This window comes from Acanthisitta chloris, unplaced genomic scaffold (genome assembly GCF_000695815.1).
Source record: "Acanthisitta chloris isolate BGI_N310 unplaced genomic scaffold, ASM69581v1 scaffold16560, whole genome shotgun sequence".
Taxonomy (NCBI): domain Eukaryota; kingdom Metazoa; phylum Chordata; class Aves; order Passeriformes; family Acanthisittidae; genus Acanthisitta; species Acanthisitta chloris.
In genome coordinates, this window is record NW_008650079.1 from 78,065 (window position 1) to 79,705 (window position 1,641).

At 48.0% G+C, this 1,641-nt stretch overlaps 1 protein-coding gene across 1 annotated transcript in view; it reads right to left on the reverse strand.

Annotated features, from left to right (window-relative positions):
* The window catches only part of RPL7 (ribosomal protein L7), a gene marked incomplete at its 5' end in the record, with an annotated part of 6,368 nt that extends 5,349 nt beyond the window's left edge, over positions 1-1,019 (reverse strand). The window contains 2 exons of the mRNA XM_009083657.1: positions 31-197; positions 917-1,019. Coding sequence (XP_009081905.1) covers positions 31-197; positions 917-1,019 — 270 coding nt within the window. The remainder of the gene's footprint in view (positions 1-30; positions 198-916) is intronic.
* Between the last annotated feature and the right edge of the window lie 622 nt (positions 1,020-1,641).

Below are 1,641 nucleotides of genomic sequence, written 5' to 3' on the forward strand. Positions count from 1 at the left end.
GAAATTGTTTACAGCTGTGTCCATCCTTACCCTCTTATCCTGATCACAAATGCCAGTTTTGGCTCAGCTGGGACGTAGTAGTTACCAGCTTTTCGGGCCATCCTGGCCATCCGGATCTCCTGCCTGTACATGTGCCTGTACTCCTTGTGGTACGCTTGGGCCCTCGCATAGATCAGCTTCCTCTGCGCCTTACGGTGCTGCAATGAATTCAAAGGTAAGTAAGATCAGAGAAAGCCCTTTAACATGTGAGGATTGCCTTCAAATAATGTGCCATGTTCCAGAACTTCCAACACAACACAGGCTAAATACCACACAGGTCAGAACAGCTCTTAGCCATTCAAAGGTGTCCAAGACCACGATGGATAAAGCCTTGAGCAACCTGTCTAGTAATAAGTGTCCCTGCACATGACTAGATGATCCTCAGGGTCCACTCCAACCCCTTAACACTCCATGCTGCTCCAGAGGACCTGTCAGACTGTTTAACAGCAGTGCTGCTTCTCCTGCAACAATGTGCTGCTGCATCAAGCTCACCTTCACAAAGGCTGTAACCTCTCCCCTTGTAAAAAACTAACTTAAATGTTACAACCAACCATATGATTTACCCTTAACTCAGCCAAGAACTGGTCTGTTATAAACCAAAGAAAAATGGGGGGAGGCAAATTTTAGCCCAAAACATTAAGAAAATATCAACATGATAGACTTGAATACTGTGAACTTCTGTAGTGCATCAGAGCAGCAGCAGCTGAGAGAGCTAAGACACAGGATGTTTAAGGAGAGACTGGATGTGGCACTTAGTGCCATGGTCTAGCTGATATAGTGTTAGGCCATAGGATGGAGTTGATGATCTCAGAGGTCTCTTTCAACCTAGCTGATTCTGTGCTAAATAATTTAAGGGAAGAAGTCAGGCAACATTCACCTTTTTTATTGCCAGAATCTTCTTCTGACGTTTGGCTTTCAGGATTGCATAGGCCTTTCGCTTCTTCTGCAGGCTCTCGGGCACAGAGGGCACCTTTTTTGCTCTGAATCAAAACAGGGAAACAAAGCATCTTTTTTAGCTGACAAGAAGAGACTTTTAATCAGTTAATACAACACCAATGCAAACCCTATAAACATAACGTGTGCAGCTCTTGCTGCCTCGAGCCACTTCGCTGAGGAGTCACATCCTTGTTCCCACTGTTCCCAGGCCTAGAACAGTGTCCCAGGACACTGCTCAGGTTCAGGTGAACCTGCACAGTTCACCTCCCACATACGATGAGCCCTGACAAACCAACTGCTGACCTGCACACAGCCTATGTGGATGACCGTAAACACCGAAATCACTCCAGGGGCACAAGTTTTTACCCTACTCTGCTACGACATAACCTGCAACAAAACCAATTCTCTTTCACGCGAATCTCATGTTACTTAACACTGCAGCAGGTGCTTTAAGACCAAGAATTAAGCTGGCTGTGCTCTGCCATTTATCTCGCAGGACTCTCAATTTGCTTAGGTTTTAAACTCTCAGACGCGACACTAGCTGCCCGACCAGTCAGCGCTCACAGAACCACAGAGCCCGTGGGGGACGAGCTCCCACCCCAGCGCTGATCCCCAGCCGCAGCCCAGCACAGCCCCGCGTCCCGCATCCCCCGCGGCGGCGCTAGG